The sequence below is a fragment of the Dichotomopilus funicola genome (assembly GCF_033296635.1).
Source record: "Dichotomopilus funicola strain CBS 141.50 unplaced genomic scaffold C8A04scaffold_49, whole genome shotgun sequence".
Taxonomy (NCBI): domain Eukaryota; kingdom Fungi; phylum Ascomycota; class Sordariomycetes; order Sordariales; family Chaetomiaceae; genus Dichotomopilus; species Dichotomopilus funicola.
Window position 1 is genome coordinate 146,358 of NW_026944070.1, and position 17,494 is coordinate 163,851.

Consider the following 17,494-nt stretch of genomic DNA (forward strand, 5'->3'; position numbering starts at 1 on the left):
CAATCGAAGGACGTTTGGCGGGTATCGTGTGACACGAATTAGGAGCGTAGCAGAGGGAGGAGGGATTAGCACACGGTTGATGGACCTTATATAGGTTCGGCGGAGGGAGGGGCGTTCACGGCGTTTGAGGGGGTGGTGACGAGAAGAAGAACCTAAGGGGGTTCTGCAAGGCGCGACGTCCACGGGTTCGGTTCTCGACGCTGGTCGTGGCCTGGCACGGGCTGTCAATTGGTTCTTGGCGCGTAGTGCAGGGGTACGGCCAGACCGAAAAGGTTCCTGGCTGGGCCATTGTTGGCAGGGGCCTGACAGCTGGCAATTGGCAGTCAATGCACTGGACCCCACCTTACATCCATTCCCCTCGGCCTTGTCGGACTCGAGATTCCCGAGTGTGCATCGAACATCGTCACTTCAACGTACTACGCAAAATACCAAAATACTCTCAACCCAGGCCCTGGATGGCCTCACTCAACGCAATGCGGCAGCCTCTGCGCCGCTGCACCTGCAGCATCCTCTCGTCCGCTCCTCGCCAGCCATACCACCTCCAATTGCGACCATCACAAGCACAACCAGCACAAGCCCGCCTTCTCTCGTCCACGACACCCTCGAACAACTCAGACCCAACCCCAAATACAGACTCCTCCCCACGCCCCAGCAACAAAAACAAAAAACCCCTCACCCCCTCCCAATCCGCCTTCCTCTCCTCCGCCCTGCGCGTCAACCAAGCCGGCGAGCTAGCCGCAACCCTAATCTACACCTCCCAAACGCCCCCCCTCGTCAACCGCGACCCCCACCTCCGCCCCCTCATGCGCCACATGTACGAGCAAGAAGCCGGCCACCTGCAAACCTTCAACTCCCTCCTCACACGTCACCGCGTCCGTCCCACAGCACTCTACCCCCTCTGGTCGGCGATGGCCACAGGCCTGGGTTGGGCAACAGGGGTGATGGGCCGCGAAGCAGCGATGGCGTGTACGGAGGCGGTGGAGACGGAGATTGGGGGGCATTATAATGCGCAGATTCGGGTGTTGTTGGAGATGGTGAGTGGGTGGGAGGAGGAAGGGTATGAGGTGGGGGAGGAGTTTGGGGAGTTGTTGGGGACGTTGAGGAGGATACGGGATGAGGAGTTGGAGCATTTGGATCAGGCGGTGGAACATGATGCTAAGAAGGCGGAGCCGTATGGGTTGTTGACGGGGGTTATTAGGGCCGGGTGTAGGGGTGCGATTTGGATTAGTGAGAGGGTGTAGTCTCAGTCGTGTTAGTCAGGCCTTGGAGAGAGAGAGTTGGAGAAGACAGACTACCAGGTTGGATTTGGGGTCGGGTCAGGAAAGGCAATGTATTAGGATATGTGTAAAACTACAAAAGTGTATATATGGCCAACTAAGTAAGCCAAATTCGAGACTTGTTGAACGGTATAAAGGGTGTTTTGTGCCATCTTTAAAACCAACTTGCCATGTGAAAAAAGTGCATGGAAAGAAAATCCCGACGACCGAGTATGCTGCAAGGTGTTCGCTGAACGTGAATGAAGGAAGAGGAACCCACAACGCCGATGTATCTATCGACCACTAAAAGGCCGAATACTCTTGAATGCGATCTTCAGTACGGGTCCGGATTGCGACCGTGTAAACTTGCGCCCCGATGGGTAATCGTCGGCCGCATCGACACCCAGAAACCAGATGTTTAGTTACTGTTCAAGTTAGCAATTCATCCCTCGTCAATAACGGGTAAGGAAAGAAAGAAAAACTCACTAAATAGCCAAAGGCGCCACCTGATCAACCTGAAACAGCCAATTCCCATTCGTCTCCTCCACCACCAACCAATCATACGGAAACTGCACCAGCGTCCCCTGCGTCAACAACAACATCTCCTCCGCCTCCCCCTTACTCAACAACTCATCCCCCAGCCCAACACCACCACCCCCGCCTCCTGTTGCCGGCCCTCCTACTCCTCCGCCCCCAGCTGTAGCGCCAAAGAACCGCGGTGGTCGCCCGCTGCGGGTGGTAGCGCGACGACGACGTTTCTGAGAGCCGATGCCGCCTGCGAAGTTGGAGGAGGGGGGGGCGGTAGCTGCTGTGGTGAGGCCGGTGGGTGGGATTCCGCCTCCGGCTCCTCCGGAACCTGAGCTGCCGCCTGTACGCGGGGGGTGTTCGCTGGGATGGTTGTTATTGATGTTGGCGTTGGTCCCGCTGGAGTAGGTGGCGGCTCGGCGGCTGCTGCTGTCTGGCCGAGGGGGACCACCACTGGTGGTATCGTCGATGGCGAAGTCTTGCTTTTCCGGGTCGGTCGTGTTGTTATTATTACTAGTAGTATTGGCGGGATCCTGCTGTAGGTCGTTCGCAGCCGTCGAGGCACGCTTCTCATCAAGCGAGTTCCCTTCCGTGCTCAACTTGTTCGCCACCGACCCAACCTTCTCGCTCACAGCTGCAACCCCGGCAGCCGGCCCCGGAGCCCCAATCCCCGCGCCCGCAGCCGTCTGACCCGCAGCGCCCGACGGGTGACAAACTGGCTTCTCCTCTTCCTCGCTCGGCCGCCGATGCCCATCCCCCATACTAGCCTTGAACCGAGCACAGTACTGCGCAAAGTCCTTGTACTCAGGCCAGTTAGTGACCAGAGAGTCGGGCATGCAGCGGAAGACACGGCGGTAGATGCGGGTATTGTTGTCGGCTGCGCGCATCCACACGTCTTCGTAAAAGCTCGGGTTCAGCGGGTCACGCATGCAGTCTTTGTGGATGTCGGCCAGCGTGATGTCGATGGGGAGCGAGTCGGACGTGCTTTGTACTGGTTGGCCGCTGGCATCAAGACGCACGGGAGGACCGCCGATGTCGGTGTCGTCGACGACTGGGAGGGACGGTAGTTGGTTGGCCCGCGGGAGGCCGGCTTGCTCCGTGGTTCGCCGGTCGAAGGGCGGCATGGGGGGCATTCTGTCGTTCCCGGTGGTCGTTGTGTTGGGGTTGTGGCTGTGGCTGTGGCTGTTGGTGTTGCTCTTGTCGTCGGGAGTGGTGATGCCCGACGAGAGCCGGAGCGTGTGCGGATTCATCGGCCGGTCAAGCGACCCTTTGCCTTCGGACCCCTGATGGTTGACCAGCACCTCACGGCCGCCCACAATGACAGAGTCCCGCGCCCGGTCTATCCCAAGGTCCTGGGCCGCCTTCCAATGATCCGGCCCATACCCTTCTACTTCCCGGTTGTGCTTTTCGATTGAGGCTTTCTCCTGTGATGTCTGGTGCTGGGAGCTCCTGGAAAACGCCCGCTTCCGCTGCCCGCCCACCGGCTCGTTGTCCTCTGCATCATGATTAAAGCTATGCGGCTCTGGCGACAGCATCGGCGGTGTCCTCGGCAGTTCACCAAGCGAAGCGGTCCTCCTCCGCGAACTCTCTTCCATTGGCGATGGGTCTGCCTCATCATCGTCGTCTTCCTCCTCCGCGGGCTCCTCCTCCTCATCATAAATCCCATTCATCTCCGCCTCGAACTGCTCCTCACGGTCCAAGTCCGCCTGTCGCTCATCCTCCAAAATCTCATCCACATCCAACCCCAAATGCTCCCTCATCAACCGCAGCCGCAGGGTATGCGCGAACCGCCCAACCTGGTACGGGCGCCCGGCCATAGTCGACCACAGCAAATCAGTATCCCGGACAACAGCAGCGACCTCAGAGTCGCGGCTGCCGATCATCGACCGCTCGTTGATATTAGCCGACCCGATCAGGGCAATCCGGTCGTCGACAATGATGCACTTGGCATGAATGTACAGCTGCTCCGTCGTCAGCACGCCGTTGCCCATCTTCCCCCACTGCCGCAGGCTGAAGAACTGGATGTAATCCTCCGGTTCGATGCCCGCGGCGCGCAGCCGGCCAAAGATGGAGTGCTCGCCGCGGCAGATGCTGCGGAACTGGCACTGGAGGATCAGCCGGACGCTGGAACCCTCGGGCTGGTCGACCTCGTTCTGGAACCCCGGCATGAGCGGGATGACGATGACCGCGCGCCAGTCCTCGTCGTTCTCGTGGGCCCGGATGATGCGTCGGACCAGTGCGTCACCGATGCCGTTGACGATCTTGTTATTGAGCGTCTCCGTGCTGGTGATGAAGAACTGGTTCTCCATGTACACAAAATGGTCCGAGTTGTCAATCATCTTGATGTACGCCGACTGGATGCTGTGCTCCGTGTTCTCGGTACCCAACGACCACGTCGTCGCGGATCGGAGGATCTGCACCTCACACGTGCCGTTGAGCCCCATCGCCTCGAGCTCCTCGGGCCGGCAATCCGGGGGCGGCAGCAAGAAAGGGGTTGGCCGGGTGGGCTTCCGCCCACGCCGCACGTAGTTCCACCGCTGGACAAAGTGCCGAGTCAGATCGCGCGCCGGCTGGCCCACTACCTGCATCGCAATGTCGTGCCACGGCATGCGCGGCGTCATGGACCGGTCGTACATCTCGGCGTACGGTTCGTGCAGCTTGAAGAAATCGAGCACGCGCGGGTTGGAGTAGTCTTTGCCGGGGAAGAGCTGGCAGTGTTCGGCGTCCTTGGGCGCGTCCTGCAGTTCGAACCCGGTCGGCTTGTCGTCGACCACGGGATGCTTGGGCGTGTCCCATCGGCCAAAGCACAGGTCGATGCCGCCGACGAAGGCGATGTCGTGGTCGACGATGCAGATCTTTTCGTGGTGGGCAAAGAAGAACTGGTTCTTCTTGAACTGGTGCGGCGACCGTTGGATGAAGATGTTGGGATGTAGGTTGAGTAGCGAGAACTTGGTGTACTCCGAGTCGATCGGAATGGCCGCCTCGACATTGCGGTACACGATGACAAACACCTTAACGCCCTCAGCCGCTTTGCGCTGGAGCAACCGATCAAGCCGCCATTTCTGGCTGATGGCGGCCGGCCGTCTCATGTACAGCTCCGGGCTCAGCCACCAGTCATGGATGTAAATCACGTCCTTAGCCATGCTAATGGCCCGCGAGACGTTCCACATGTAGTCGCGCCCGTCGACAAGCCACTGGGCATGCACGCCCGTCCGGACAGGGGAGAAACTGCCGAACCGGTTCTCCAGGTGCCAGGGCGTGTGCTTCAGCATCTCCTTGATCGACTCCTCGAACTGCGAGATGAGGTGCTGGTTGGGCGAGAACAGCTTCACCTTGCGCTCCGACGTGATGATCTTGAGCGTGTGATGCATGTCGGTCGGCTGCCGGGCTGACGGATCCAGGTTCTCGATGTCCTCATCGTCCGACTTGTGGGCGGCAGGCCCCAGGTGCTTGCTGCCTTTGGATTTTGTGATGATTTGGAACTTGGAGTCCACGAGGTAGACATCGTAAATGTTCATATTCTCCGGCGACTCGACGCAGACAATGTAGCTCTGCCGCACGAGGAACCACTTCCGGCTGTGCCGCGCAATCACCTTGCTAGGTGTCAGCACGCGGCGGAAATCGAGGCCCTTGGACGACTGGATGTGCAGGTAACATTCTTTGCCGTGGTAGCTACCCTCGGCCGCAAGACGGACGCCCAACGCCGAGAGCTCAAGAAAGCGGCAGAGCCGGTTGCTGTCGGCCCGGAACATGAGCCAGCGGATCATGTCCTGAAGGTACTTCTCCAGCATCCGCTGCTGCCGCTCAACATACTTTCTCCGTTGCGCCGCGGCATCTGCCAACTGGCCCAGGTCCGCGCTGGAACCCACCGCAGATGGCTTTCGTCTGGTGCCAAGGTAGGGCATCCGTGACCGTTTCCTGCGCATGTGTGGTGGCCGGTCCTCGGCGTCTGTCCCTTCTTGAACGGTAGCTTCGCCCGCGGTCATCTCGCCGGCTGTTTCCTCTCCACGTCCTTCGTTGGCGAGCTCCTCCTCGTCGTTGTCATCTAAGCCCCGGACGCCACGGAGGTAGGGGAACGCAGACAAAGGGAATCGGGGCTGCTTCGGGCGCCGGGAACTGTGGTCAGAGCTTTTTGTCGTCGGGAACCCTTCGTTGCCGCGGGCCAGCTTGTACTTCCAGTGCAGGTTCAAGATGTCTTTGATGGACCGCTTGATCGTCCACTTCATCTGGCTCGGGCCGCTGCCGTATTCGAGCTGCATCGTAAACATCCAATGCCTTTCGCTGTCCTTGTCCGGGGCGGGCGTGCTGTCGATGATCCGTAGCCTCAGCTGCTCAAGTAGCACAGGTATCCTCTTGTTGCCGTGCTCGTCGCGCTGAATCATACTCGCAAGCATCAGAACTGCCGGCGCACCACCAAATAGCTCTGCCATCAATTCCGCCGACTTGGAAAAGTCAAACTGCTCATCTTTCTTCTGGCGCAACAGCTTCAAAGCGCCCTTGACTTGGCGCCACTTCTGGACACCAAACGTCGAGGCCCTGTCAGCACCACCAAAGAAAGGTCTCCTGGGGCTCGCCAGTTCCCCCCCGTCGGACATGCCACCCCCGCCGCCGCCCAGGTTAGACAGACGCCTGAAGTGGTGGCCGACCCGTAACCCAGCTGGGCTGTCCGCCTCCTCACCTTCCTCACCGGGCCGACCCAGCCGTCTCCTCGAATTACGTTGCCCCGCGAGCCGGTCGCGTCCTTCACCCTCGGAATACCCGTGGTCATCGATCCCAGCCAAGGGTGTGCGTCGGAGAAAACCCAAGCGGCTTTGCACGTCGGATCCCTCGCCCCCGAGAGAGCTCATCTGCGGTGTGTTAGGCACCGAATAGGAGTCCATCCTCAGCCGTCGCATACGTCTCCTCCTCTTTTGTTTTCCTTTCGAGGGCGAAGCTACAGCCTCGTCGGCTGTCTCCTCGGCGTCGGCATCGTCATCGCTCCCTTCGGCTACGGGCCGTGGCGTGCGGTTGGCGTGTCGTTGGGCGGTAGGCGAGCTCGCGGTTGAGGGGAATTCGGAGGTGGATGATGGCATTCGTGGGGTCTGTATTCCGCTGGGGCCCGCGAGTTCTTTCAGCTTGGTCATGAACCCGGAGCTGCGGAACTTGCCCAATGCGTCTCTTGTGTCCCAGGACGCGGTTCGCGAGTGTGTGCCGACCGCTTCGGGCGCTCCGTCGTCTGTGGTGAACTGCACGCTCTTGCTCGCGGCGGCGGGTGAGGCCGGCTCGGAAGCCCCAGCCATGGCCGAGAGTTGGGACGATGTGCCGGGTTGTAAAGTCGGTGGTCGTGGTGGTTGGGCGGTACCCGAGGGGGTCGTGGTGTGGGGAGACACCCTCTCATGGGGGAGTCCTCCATTCAAGTAGTCGGCCGGTTCAGAATCGCGGGCGCCGGTGTTGGCCGCGGCAAAGTCGTATTGATCTGAAGTTTGGGGTGTTGACAAGCCAAGTACCTTGGCCTGTGGGATTGTGGGCATCTCGGAGACGGCGCCCGATGTCAGGGCCGGCTCCTTCCGGCCGCTGCCGGTAGGATCAGATCGATTCGAATCCGCCATGGCCGCTAGTGTGTATCCCTTCAACTCTTAACAACGACTCTTAACAGCGGTAGACACAGGTCTCTTGTGGAAAGCTTCACTAGCACAACATGGCGCGGCCGATTCGATAAAAGGCGAGGTTTAAAGTCCCAACAGGGGCGTTACTAGTCGCGCGAACTAGTCAGCCCAAAGCGCCTCGATTGTGCCGCGCGGTTAGACTTTTATGTGTGCCACCAACAGAAATGCGACCAGTTCGTTTCCCGTGCTCGGCCAACGGGATAAGATGCAGGCAAGCCGGTAGAAGATGTGTTTCCACGGGCGACGTCGTGCGGATCGATAGGTGAACGGAACGTAGTACTCGAAAGGTTCGGGTTGAGGGACCAGGGCTTAAAATCCGGCACACTTTGGGCAGAAGTGTAATGCGCTGCAGAAGATTGGGAGACTGCGCGTTAATCAGTAGCTTGTCAGTCCTGCGGTCGTGGTGGACTTGAAGATGCGTCTCCGGGTTAAGGTTAGGAGCTGGAGTTTCCAGAGCTGCATCGGGCTGCCCAGGTTCCTGGAACAGGGGTAGTTCTGGGCCAAATGACCGCAACACCAGATGCAATTTAGCTGCGTGGAGCGACCCATAATCTTGGCGGATCACCTGCGGAACGTTCTGCACGCCCCCAACCTGGTTGGCCCCCAGCGTTTCAGGTTGAGCGCACCTCCCTGGGCACCTGGCATCGAGGAACGGTCATCCAAATGGAAACATGGAAGGGCCCGGGGGTCAATGGAGGTTTGAGAATAAACATCGGCAGGATATTGCCGCATTCAATTATTATTTCGTAGCAATTGGGTCTGAAATTTGGGAAAAGCATGACGGTTCCCGGGAAAGATGTCTCAGTCTATCACAGTCATTAGTTAGGTCCAAGTGGGAAGCTGGTATCTCTCAATGTCAATGTTGATATGAGGGTTGATGGGATGAAGCTCAAAAGGCTGCCGGGGGAGCACCTTCTTTTTTTATCCCCCTTTTTGAGATCATTGGGCTATGCTTGGAAAAATGAAAAACAAGTCGCGTTACCTACAATCCTAGAAGTTTGACTACCTACCTACATAACTACTATGTACGCTGGCCTGGCGGTGACAAAGACCTCCGGTGTAAGTGCAGGGGTGTCTCCGTAGCGGCCCCTCACAAAGCATTTTGGCGGGGTCTCAATTGACAGCGCGTCTCCATGGGCGGCAGACGCGTTTGCTTCGAGTGGAATTCAACGACTGCCCAGGAACCACCGAGCAGCCACCCCGGATGACACCACGATGCCCAGGTACGCCAGAACGCATCGCGCAACTTATCAAAGCCAATGTCTAACACATGGGCAATAGGGAAATAATTACAATCCAAGCTGGCCAATGCGGCAATAGCAGTTAGTCCCCCTTCTCCAACCGTGTTGGGCAGCGAGATGTCGATGCAAGATACAACGATACACGAATACTTCCGAAAAGGGAAACAATGGAACTAACTGAGATTGATTCTACGGAAAAAAGTTGGCAGCCAGTTCTGGCAGCAGCTTTGTCAAGAACACGGCATCAGCCAGGATGGGAACCTGGAAGACTTTGCGACGGAAGGGGGTGATCGCAAGGATGTGTTCTACTACCAAAGCGACGACACCCGATATATCCCAAGAGCCATCCTGATCGATCTCGAGCCAAGGGTGCGTTGAACCCCTTGTGTGAATCCTAAACGCGCGGTTGCTAAGCGAACACATCATCCAGGTTATCAACGGAATCCAAACGGGACCTTACAAAAACATCTACAATCCGGAGAATTTCTACGTCGGGAAGAGTGGCATAGGAGCCGGTAACAACTGGGGTGATGGATACCAGACGGGAGAATTGGTGCATGAAGAGATCATGGAAATGATTGACCGCGAGGCCGATGGTAGTGACTCGCTCGAGGTCAGCAGCAACCTAGGAGCCTTCTCGCCACCACTACACGTTTGTTGAGATGATAGAACTAACTCCTAACAGGGCTTCATGATGCTGCACTCCATCGCTGGTGGCACCGGGTCCGGCCTAGGATCATTCCTCCTTGAAAGGCTAAACGACCGCTTCCCAAAAAAGATTATCCAGACATACTCCGTCTTCCCCGACACAACCAATTCGGGCGACGTCGTCGTCCACCCGTACAACAGCATGTTGACCATGAGGCGGTTGACCCAAAACGCTGACTCGGTCGTCGTCCTCGACAACGGCGCGCTCGCCCACATCGCCGCCGACAGACTGCACCTCCAGGAACCCTCGTTCCAGCAGACCAACCAACTCGTCTCGACCGTCATGTCCGCCAGCACCACTACCCTTCGCTACCCAGGTTACATGCACAACGACCTCGTCAGCATCCTCGCCTCCCTCATCCCCACGCCACGCTGCCACTTCCTCATGACCGCCTACACACCCTTCACCGGCGACCAAGTCGAGCAAGCCAAGACGGTCCGGAAGACCACCGTCTTGGATGTCATGCGGCGGCTGCTACAACCCAAGAACCGGATGGTGTCGACGGTGCCAGGCAAGAAGAGCTGTTACATCTCCATCCTCAACGTCATCCAGGGCGAGGTCGATCCGACCGACGTGCACAAGAGCCTGCTGCGCATCCGCGAGCGCCGCTTGGCTACCTTCATCCCTTGGGGTCCGGCCAGCATCCAGGTCGCGCTGACCAAGCGCAGCCCGTACATCCCCATGGCGCACCGCGTCAGCGGTCTGATGCTGGCCAACCATACCAGCATTGCCACGGTAAGTGTTCTTTGCCCGCTCCCCCGAACTAAACTTACCAAGTTTGCGCGCTAACTTTTACCTGCAGCTATTCAAAAGGATATTCCGGCAATACGAAGGCATGCGCAAGCGCAACGCCTTCCTGGAAGGGTACAAGAAGACGGCACCCTTTTCCGAAAGCCTCAGCGAGTTCGACGAGGCCCGCGAGGTGGTCGCCGATCTCATCGCCGAGTACGAGGCCGCCGAGGACGCGAACTATCTGAACCCAGACTTGGGTGGGGAGCAGGCAACGTCGGCGGAGATGGATAAGAGGATGGGGTGAAAAAGAGACGACTGGGGGATAGTGCAGGTTGATGGAGTTACAATGTCTTTATGACTGACTGGCTATCGGCGTTTGAGGAGCACCAAGGCGGCTAGGATGGGCTCTGCTGCATATGTTATTATTTCAAGTCAGATTGTGTTATGACCGTTCTGCTTCCTTCCAGGGCAAATTATTCACGAGTTCATATGATCCTCACAGATATCAAACACTTCAGGGGATAAAACAGTCGCCAAACAACAGCCTCCATACCAGGACCAGTGGCTATTTGCCCATAAATCTAGCCGTATGTACACAGTCGGCATGGCCAAGGTAAGCAACAAAAGAAAATGCTATTCGCATGATGACGAAATCAGAATCTCTTTGCCGCCGTCTCGCCGTCCCCCTCCCCAAACCTGTCGGCACTGTCCCTTGCCGCTAAATACCCCCCCAACAAGGCGTTATTGAGCCTTTCCCCCAACCCATCAAGCAAACTCCATTCCCATCATCAAATCACGCCCATACCCACCAATCACCAAACCCCCAACCCCATAAACACTCCACCCTCTCTACTTGCGGTACCACATTCTCGTAATCTTGGTATTCCGCATCTTCCTCTGCAACTGAAAGATCCCATACATCAACGCCTCACTCGTCGGCGGGCAACCAGGCACATACACATCAACCGGCACAATCCTATCACAACCACGCACCACACTGTAGCTATAATGATAGTAACCCCCACCATTCGCACAGCTTCCCATGCTAATGACCCAGCGCGGGTCCGGCATCTGGTCATACACCTGACGCAGGGCGGGCGCCATCTTGTTGGTCAGCGTGCCGGCGACGATCATCACGTCGGACTGCCGCGGGGAGGCACGGAAAATGATGCCCAGTCGGTCTTGATCGTAGCGCGGTGCGGAGAGGTGCATCATCTCGACGGCGCAGCAGGCTAGGCCGAAGGTCATGGGCCAGAGGGAGGATTGACGCGCCCAGTTGGTTACGATGTCGAGGGTGGTGCTGGTGGGAACGTGTCTGTGGTTAGCCATGGAGCATAATTTGGGCCGCTACGCAGCCTCGATGAAGTAGGTAGGTGGGAGGAGAAAAAAAGACATACAGCGCGTATTGAATGACGCCCTTGGTAGGCTCCTGGCTGGCCAGAGGCACCTCCTTGCGGGGAGAGAGCCCAAATCCGGCGTGTGGTTGGACGGCGCTGGCGGCATCATTGCGGGAAGAGGACGACAGGGCGGCGGCCGCACGGAAGGGGGTGATCGAGGTCGTCGGGCGGGCTATGAATGAAGAAAGAGAGCGAAAGTATCAGTACCAAGGGTTAAATTGAAGGCAGTAGGCCCGGCGCCCGGAACAGTGGGGGGCGAAGCTCCATGGGTTGGTATCGCGCAGGCAAAAGACTCACCTCGGAGGGCCAGTGAGGCACCCGCCCTCGCTGCTGAAGACAACATTGTGTGGGATTATGTTTGTGTCGTTTCTTAAGCGAGCCGGAATGAAACCAAAGGAAGGAAACAAAAAAATGAGTGGAGATGTTCGGTCGCCGGTAAATCGCTTGGTAGACGACGAAGTTGATAATCGGATTGCTTTTCGCCGCAAGAACACACGGGCCAGGTAGCTGAGCACAAATATCCACTGCATTATTGGCTGGCGCGGGGAGCCGGGGCCCCACTTTCAACGCCCCTCATGGCCGCCCGAGGTTTTGCCTTTTTGGTACGTCACCAGCACTCCTTCAATAAAACGTCCCGCGATAAACCCAGGGAGCGAGACAGTAGTGTAAATTGTGATTTTACGACGTGCTCGATATATCCAAATACAAGGGGGAATGGAAGGATGGGATGGCCGCCAAAACCTCTTCGAGACGGAATTACATTTTGCAAGCTACGGCTAAGTCCATCACAATTTGAACGCCCCGCTACTCTGCGGCCCCTTCTGCTCAACAACCTTCTTCCCATCCAACCCAACAACCTCACCCTTGCGGTTAATCACCTTGACACCACCCTTCTTGAGATCACTCATAGCCTCCTTCTGAGCCTGGGCCTTCTTGCTAACTGGCTTGTTGGCGTCGAGCCCGCCCGCTTTGCGGATACGCTCCTTGTCACGGCGGCGTCGGCGTAGCTTTTCTTCGCGGCTCATCTCCTGCCTGGCCTGCGGGAGCCCGCTCTTGGACACCACCTCGCCCTTCTCGGCCGTGTCCTTGCCGGGGGCATAAACCTCTTGGGGCGCGATCATGCTCCCCCCGCCAGCCACGCCCTGGGCTGTGGTAGGTTGCGCGTCTTCCATCGCAACAGTCGCAACATCAGCAACAACAGTGAGCGTCGGTGCTGCGGGCTTGGGCTTGTAGTGCCAGCTACTGAGCGCGTCGAGCTTGGCGCTGACCTCCTTCCACATATTCTTGATCTCTTCCTCGTCGCGGCTCAGTTTCTCATCGGCTTGACTGACGTAGGCATCGGGGTTGGCTTTCTTTGTGTGTTCCTCTTCATAGATCTCAGCCAGGCTTTGTTTGCCCTTGGTATCATCCACCTCGACCAGCCCGCGCCGGGCGTCGTTCGGGTTGCCAAGGGTGTCTGGGCGCCGGCGCAACACCTCATCGAACTCTTGGGCAAGAATGCGACGCTTGATGAGCTCCTCGATGGATTCCGAGACGTCCTCGGTGATGATGGGGACTGGCTTGCCGATGTGTTCAAAGTCCATATCCTCTTCCAATAGCGAGTTGACGGGCCGGTCGACGGCGGAGGCTTCACCAGACAGAGTCCAAGCGCGCTTTGCAACCAGTTCGGCCTCAAGTGTACGGATTTCCTGGGCCACCTTGGCTTGCCGCCGCTCGTGAGCTGAGCGGCGAGACCTTGGATCACCCGCCGAAACATCGGATAGAGCATCCTCAGAGTCTGACCTCTCCGATAGGTCATCGAACAGATCACGGCGGACGTCGTTCTCGGCCCGTTCAATGTCGGCGTCGTCTGGCCGCGACAGCTCAGGGAGGTCCGGGCGTTTCTTCCTGAAATTCCCGGCATTCTTCTTCTTCCTTGGCGGCGCAAAGAAATCCTTGTAATAGATATCGTTAGCGGTGAGGTCGAGACCCATGTCATTGAGGTCATCGTCCAGGTTGCCCCCATCCTCGTCTTCTTCATCGTCTTGATCAGCCACGGCTTCCAGCTCCTTTTTACTGAGGGCCGGTGCCTCATCATCATCTTCCTCTTCGTCATCCTCCATCTCTACCTCAGAATTATCTTCCGCTTCATCCTTCTTCCCCTTTTTGCTCGGCTTCTTCGCCGAGAACGGGTCGCCGTGCCAGTCAACCGACTCGTCGTCGCTAAAATTATCCGTGTTCGGATCGGCGCGGGCGTCTTGGTTCTCGAACCATTGCGTCTGCTTGTTGAAGTCGTCTATTGAGAAGAAGCCGTCATTAAGACCGTTGGGATCTTCCACAAGCTCTTCCTCAGGTTCGTCATCGTAGTCCGATTCGCCCTCCTCTCCTCCCACCGCTTCCTCGTCATCCACGCCGTCCCCTTCTCCCTCATCATCATCATCATCGGCCTCAAGATCCAACATGTCTTCGTCTTCCTCGCCGACATTAACACCTTCCTCGTCAGAGTCCTCGGTATCGCCGTCGCTGGCCGACTCGTCCTCGTCTGAACCAACCTCAAACCCATCCTTGCCGAACTCAAGGCTCGCATCTCCCCCACTCTCTTTCCCATCCCCTAGCACAATTTCATTATTTTCCTCAAGCTCATCCAACACCTGCGACGACTCCTGCAGCGCACTAGCAATAATCTTCTTCGCCTGCTGCCACACCTGTCCCGTCTCAAACCCATCAACATGCAGCCTCCGGATCTTCAACACCGACGCAGCTCCCAGCGACGATCCATCCCGTTTCCGTTTCTTGCCCGCCTCACGCAGCCGCTGCTGCTGCTGGTCCGCGACCTGCCCGGCCAACCCATCCAACGTCTGCTTCACGAGCTGGAGCGATCCCGTCGGCAGCAGTGGGGACGGGCGCAGGAAGGCATGCCGATTGGAAGGGAAGGTCGAATCGAGGAAGACGGTGATGGCGGAGGCGCCGCTCTCGGGTGGGATAACTGCTTGCGCGGCCATGGCGGGGGCGTGCGAGAGAGTGTGCGATGTTGATGTGAGAGAGGATGTGGTGCTGCCGGCGACCGCCATGCTTTTCGGGTTTTGTCGGACGCTGGTTCGCAATTCGTTTGCGCCAATGGGGAGGTGTCAGAGTAAACTGGCTGGTTGGCTGAAAAGACAGCTGTAAAGAGATGCCAAACGGGCACTCCCCGAATCAATCAACCTTCAAATCGTTTGCTGCTGCTGGCTGCTGCGCTGCGCAGAGGATTTTCGGGTCCCGGTTTAGGTCCCGCCAAAAAATTTCGATGGTTCGAGCTGAACTCCACTGAGCAATGTTGAAGACACGAGATGATTGGCCAATTATCGACGGCGGGGTGAAAGGCGGTGAAAACACGCCCAGACGCGGTTCATGGCAGAATCCAAAAAAGAGTGGGTCGGGTTTTCAGCGGCTGTGAGGCGGGACCGGAACCCAGCCGAGCCAGCCCACGGAAATCGACAAAGCCAAGCAACAATGGACTCCAGATTTGCGGCATTCAATGGCCCATTATTTCTTGGCTTCTTTGTCCCATTTGAGCCTCAAACCCCTAACATCATCTGGCGCTTACGACAAGAGGAGACGGTCGAAAAAAAACCCACCATTTCAGGATTAGTTCGTCAGAGTATGGATCCGTACTTTGCCGACAATGCTGAGTGAAATGTCTCGGCCAAGGAAAAGCCGTGGCCGCTTTCGACTCGCGACTCTTGGTCGACGATGGGAGGGGAGAGTTAACAAAGACAGGGCTCGCAGGGACCGGAGCCGATTTTTTCGGCCCCCGTTGCGGTCGGACACCGCATTACGAAATAGCCGCCGCGGAGGCATGAAAAAGTTACGTTTTTTCTGACCACCAACCCTTCCTCCTGCGCCCGCTTCAGGGTCGACACGGGCCGTCTCCGTTGTTGGGCCAAACCCCCTGCTGAAGGAAGGAGAAAGAAGAGGACGCATCCCTCCAACAATAAAGGTAACACAGCGGAGACCTTGGTGGGCCGAAGACCCCCTTCACGATCCCAGACCCTGCAAATACCACAACGGGGTTCAGGCCGCGTCCTCCGGTGTCCGCGGGGGACTTATTGCGAATATCTGTTCGAATTTTGCGAGAGGTGGTATCCGATAGTGTGATGGAAACTGTAGTCTGCAGGCTTGAGGTCGGATGCTGGGGATGGGAATACCCGGACAGATATACACAGTACAACTCGTGGGTGTGGAAATGGCCTTCGATTGATTGGTGCGACTTATCAATTCAATCTCATGTTCAACGATGGGTTACACTTTCCTCTACATCGTACGACGTGAAAGACCTTCGACCGAGCACGGCAACTGCACCCGTGTCGACTCACTGGACTCTGGGCGCCGTTTGTCGGAACTTTGGGAAACTGGTCACGCGAGAGCTTTCCCAATCGAAATGGAGAACCGTTTTGACGTGCTGCACACAACGAACCCAGTTGCATCGTTCGCGCCAACCCCCCAGGTCCCTGGGGCAGCACAGCATTGGTGCCACCACACCTGAATGCGAAAAGGTGCGGCAAGGGCTTCGGGAGCGTCCGTGAGGCGTCGGATCCATGCCCTCGAGACAAGATGATAACGTTTTCCCCCAATGTCAAACCCGCCAATTGAGACAAAAAGGTCATCGCCGTTCAGGAAGACAGTCGTCGTGTCACCCAGGTTGTTTGGGGTGTTTGACACCAGACAAGACACAGCCCCAAGCCAAGCGTCACTGTGAGGTCGATCAATCTGGGGAACGAACGGCTTGTTGACTCGACTCAAACTCGACTCTGATCCATTGAGCTTGAGATGCACGTGAGCCCTTGCCTCCAGGGTCCAGGGCCTATGAAACGCCCACCACGTATTCTCACGGCCGCTTGGCACTAGTGTAAACCTCGAGATGGCGATGTGGCAGATTCTTTCGGGGGCCGCCGCCGTCGAAGTGGCGGAGGAGCGGCGAGAGGGCACGAGTGGGCAAGGTGGTTTCCGGGCAAACCAACGTGCCAACCAACCGGCCAACCATGGCCAACATCTGAGAAGATTTCTGGCCCGTGATCCGGTAGCGGGATGGGCCCCGGTGAAACCGCGGGACGACCGTGGCGATAGTGTAGTGACGATAAAAAAGATAATTATCGAGCCCCGCAGCGCAGAGCACATTTTCAGCTCCTTTCTGTTAGCGAAGAGTTCGGGGCCGGCCGGGGAACCGGGCGTTTCCTTGCTTTCGGTCGCATTTCACCTTCAAGCCGGAGTGGAAGGAGGTGTGCTAAGGCAGGGATCCCGGAGGAACTCTGCCCCTTCTCGTGAAGTCGCCCGATACATGCAGCTTCGCTGCAAACAATCGGCCGTTGGTTGGTTTGGTTGGTGTTCTGTGGCCGACAGATCGGGTAAGTGGTCGTGCTGTTCCATTTTAGTTTCTTCCGCCCGCTTTTCTTTCTCTCACAGGGGCGGGCGAGGCCCCGTCACGAATGTAACGCTGTAGAATGCAAGAGGATGCTGTTGATGGGCCAGTGAGAAGCGTCGTTGAACCCACGTGTGTCCGAGAAGCCTCACGAACGGTTCTCTGAGGAGTCGAGTTTCTTCGATCTCTCAGGGCCGGAACCAGATAACCGTCGTCGATGACGGCAAGAGGGGAAGCGAAGGGCCGTTTAAACGCATGGCAGTGGGGTGGAAAGCAGGACAACCGACAGCCGCAACGGCTCACCGTTGCCGGCTGCGACCAACCAGCCAACCTCCCTTTTCCAATCATCACGTCTTCCATTGCGAAGAAGGTTGAGACATGTGCGTCACGGTGGCCAGCGGGGACGAACTAGTCGGGACCAGTAGTTTGTGTACCACCAGACCACCTCGCAGCGACGCCGGCGAACAACCCGACACCGCAAGCATTGCCTGATGAGAGACTGACGGCCTTGGTCTACTGTGTAACTCGTCTCGCTGTGGCCAAAAAAATCGGCACACTAAAACAGATAGTTCAAGTCCAATCCATTAACATTCGATCAAATCTTAATAAATT

At 57.5% G+C, this 17,494-nt stretch overlaps 5 protein-coding genes across 5 annotated transcripts; 2 read left to right on the plus strand and 3 right to left on the minus strand.

Annotated features, from left to right (window-relative positions):
- Positions 1-455: 455 nt before the first annotated feature.
- Positions 456-1,241, plus strand: C8A04DRAFT_13529 (ubiquinone biosynthesis protein COQ7-domain-containing protein; the record flags this gene model as incomplete). Its single annotated transcript, XM_062777751.1, has 1 exon — positions 456-1,241. The coding sequence occupies one exon, from the start codon at positions 456-458 to the stop codon at positions 1,239-1,241; it is 786 nt and encodes a 261-aa protein (XP_062635447.1).
- Positions 1,242-1,741: 500 nt separating this feature from the next.
- Positions 1,742-7,369, minus strand: C8A04DRAFT_30335 (uncharacterized protein; the record flags this gene model as incomplete). Its single annotated transcript, XM_062781341.1, has 1 exon — positions 1,742-7,369. One exon carries the CDS (start codon positions 7,367-7,369, stop codon positions 1,742-1,744), a length of 5,628 nt encoding a protein of 1,875 aa, XP_062635448.1.
- Positions 7,370-8,641: 1,272 nt separating this feature from the next.
- Positions 8,642-10,412, plus strand: C8A04DRAFT_38596 (Tubulin/FtsZ, GTPase domain-containing protein; the record flags this gene model as incomplete). Its single annotated transcript, XM_062784281.1, has 6 exons — positions 8,642-8,649; positions 8,708-8,748; positions 8,870-9,036; positions 9,098-9,280; positions 9,353-10,111; positions 10,179-10,412. The coding sequence occupies 6 exons, from the start codon at positions 8,642-8,644 to the stop codon at positions 10,410-10,412; spliced, it is 1,392 nt and encodes a 463-aa protein (XP_062635449.1).
- Positions 10,413-10,957: 545 nt separating this feature from the next.
- On the minus strand, positions 10,958-11,848 carry C8A04DRAFT_13530 (uncharacterized protein; the record flags this gene model as incomplete). The annotated part of the gene is made up of 3 exons (XM_062777752.1): positions 10,958-11,408; positions 11,506-11,677; positions 11,803-11,848. The coding sequence occupies 3 exons, from the start codon at positions 11,846-11,848 to the stop codon at positions 10,958-10,960; spliced, it is 669 nt and encodes a 222-aa protein (XP_062635450.1).
- A 442-nt stretch (positions 11,849-12,290) lies between these two features.
- On the minus strand, positions 12,291-14,555 carry C8A04DRAFT_30338 (Mpp10 protein-domain-containing protein; the record flags this gene model as incomplete). The annotated part of the gene is made up of 1 exon (XM_062781342.1): positions 12,291-14,555. One exon carries the CDS (start codon positions 14,553-14,555, stop codon positions 12,291-12,293), a length of 2,265 nt encoding a protein of 754 aa, XP_062635451.1.
- Positions 14,556-17,494: the final 2,939 nt, after the last annotated feature.